Genomic DNA, 2,526 nt, shown 5'->3' on the forward strand with positions numbered 1-2,526 from the left:
AGAAATGAGGAAGTCGGAAAGAATATTGCGAATACAACCGAATATACGGGCACCCTACCAACGAGTGCTACGATCTAAAGAATGTCATAGAAAAACTGGGCCAAGAAGGAAGACTAGACCGGTTCCTAGCCAATAGAGCAGATGAACCAAAAAAGAGAAGAAGGGTGAAGAGGGTGGACGAGCTGAACGCCTCCCTCACACCCCTGAGAGACATGTCCACATGATCAATGGAGGATTCGCAGGAGAAGGGATCTCCAAATCATCCCACAAAAGACATTTTAAAGAAGTATACCACATGGGCGAAGGGGATAAGTCACCCGACCTCCCCACTATCACCTTCACCAAAGAAGATGCTGCGGGCATCATCCCTGGGCATGATGACCCCATGGTCATTACCATCAAACTCGCCAATGCCAATCTCCACCGAACATTGGTCAACCAAGGAAGCTCCGTGGATATTCTGTTCAAATCTGCCTTCAACAAGATCGGTCTACAAGAAAAAGAGTTAAGAGCATACCCAAACAGCCTATTCGGGCTCGGAGACGCCCCAATCCAACCCCTGGGTTACATCCCACTACACACAACCTTTGGAAAGGGAACCCATTCTAGGATACTAAGCATCGACTACATTGTAGTTGATGTAAGCTCCGCATACAATGCCCTCAAAGGTCGGACAACACTAAATCAGCTCGAGGCAATAGTCTCCACTCCACACTTATACATGAAGTTCCCAACTCCAGAAGGGATAGTCACCATCAAAGGAGACCAAAAGCTCGTGCGGCACTGTTACAATGAAAGCCTGGATCTAAAAGGCAACCCCAAAGGAAAGGAGTCTAACACCATTGAACTCGGTGGAGCCCGGGCTCGAAAAGAACTCTGACTGCAACCAAGAGGGGAAACAGAGGAAGTCCAGGTCGGAGGCATTGAAGATAAAACAACAAATATAGGCGTAAACTTAAAAGGAGACCTAAAGGAGCTACTAATACATTTCCTAAAGGATAATTCCAACCTCTTTGCATGGAAAGCCGCGGACATGCCCAGCATTAATCCCAGACTAATGTGCCATAAACTGGTAGTGTACCCTGGATCTCGGCCAATACAACAGAAATGTAGGAAGCTCGGCCCGGAGAGATCACAAGCCGTAGAGGAGTAGGTACATGCCTTGTTAGAGGCAGGGTTCATAAGGGACGTAAATTACCCATTATGGCTGGCCAATGTCGCACTGGTCAAAAAGTCAAATGGAAAGTGGCAGATGTACACTGATTACACCGACCTTAACAAAGCCTGCCCAAAAGATCTATTCCCACTCCCAAATATAAATACACTATTCGATGCCTCATCGGGATACAAGTACCTTTCCTTCATGGACACTTACTCGGGGTAAAACCAAATCCTAATGTATCAGCCCGACCAAGAAAAAATCTCATTCCTAACCCCAAGAGCGAACTACTGCTACATAGTCATGCCCTTCGGACTCAAGAACGCACGGGCTACATACCAGAGGTTGATGAATAAAGTTTTCGCCAATCACATTGGAAAGATGATTGAGGTTTATGTCGATGACGTGCTGGTAAAGACACAAAGAGTGGAAACCTTATTACTCAATCTCGCCAAAGTGTTCGACACCATAAGAAAGCATGGGATGAGACTTAACCCCGCAAAGTGCACTTTCACGGTAGAAGCTGGAAAATTCTTGGGCTTCATACGCACCCAGAGAGGGATTGAAGCAAACCCAGAAAAATGCCAGGCCATACTCAGCATGAAAAACCCGACCTGCGTCAAAGAGGTACAACAGCTAAATAGAAGACTAGCGGCCCTGTCTAGATTCCTAGCTGGGTCAGCCTTGAGATCTCTCCCTTTCTATTCAACACTAAGAAAAGGAAAGAGGTTTGAATGGACCCCAGAATGTGAACAAGCCTTCCAGGACTTCAAGACATTCTTGGGGCAACCATCCATCCTTACCCGACCCCGGCTAGGAGAAGAACTGATCCTATACCTCGCCGTTGGAAGTCGAGCAATAGCCTCAGCCCTAGTCAGAGATGACGACAAAGGGCAACAACCCATCTACTTTATCAATAAGGCTGTACAAGGGGCTGAACTAAACTACCAAAGGATAGAGAAGTTCGCCTATGCCCTTATACTCACTTCCCGACGACTCTAACCATACTTTCAGGCCACACAATCAGAGTGCGGACCAACCAACCCATAAAAAGTATTCTACAGAAAACAGACTTGGCTGGAAGAATTCTACAATGGGCAGTTGAGTTGTCCGAATTTGACCTTAAGTATGAAGCTCGGATAGCCATCAAGTCACAATACCTGGCCGACTTCGTTGCAGAAAACACCGACACCCCAGACACCCCCACTAGTTGGAACCTCTACGTTGACAGTTCATCAAACAAAGCCAGAAATAGAACCAGAGTAATCCTAGAAAGAAATCAGGGAACTCAACTCGAGCACTCCTTAAAATTCGAGTTTTCTGCCTCAAATAACCAAGCCGAGTACGAAGCCCTACTGGCAGGCTTG

The 2,526-nt window shown here is 46.6% G+C and overlaps 1 protein-coding gene across 1 annotated transcript; it reads left to right on the forward strand.

The window, feature by feature from the left end:
• The first annotated feature begins 295 nt into the window (after positions 1–295).
• Positions 296–880, forward strand: LOC140183509 (uncharacterized). Its single transcript, XM_072231958.1, has one exon. It carries the CDS (start codon positions 296–298, stop codon positions 878–880), a length of 585 nt encoding a protein of 194 aa, XP_072088059.1.
• The last annotated feature ends 1,646 nt before the right edge of the window (positions 881–2,526 follow it).

The sequence above is a fragment of the Arachis hypogaea genome, chromosome 1 (genome assembly GCF_003086295.3).
Source record: "Arachis hypogaea cultivar Tifrunner chromosome 1, arahy.Tifrunner.gnm2.J5K5, whole genome shotgun sequence".
Classification (NCBI taxonomy): Eukaryota; Viridiplantae; Streptophyta; class Magnoliopsida; order Fabales; family Fabaceae; genus Arachis; species Arachis hypogaea.

What these genes read in the sequence shown, in the direction of transcription:
- LOC140183509 (XM_072231958.1), top strand. Translation starts at nt 296, where the DNA reads ATGGGCGAAGGGGATAAGTCACCCGACCTCCCCACTATCACCTTCACC.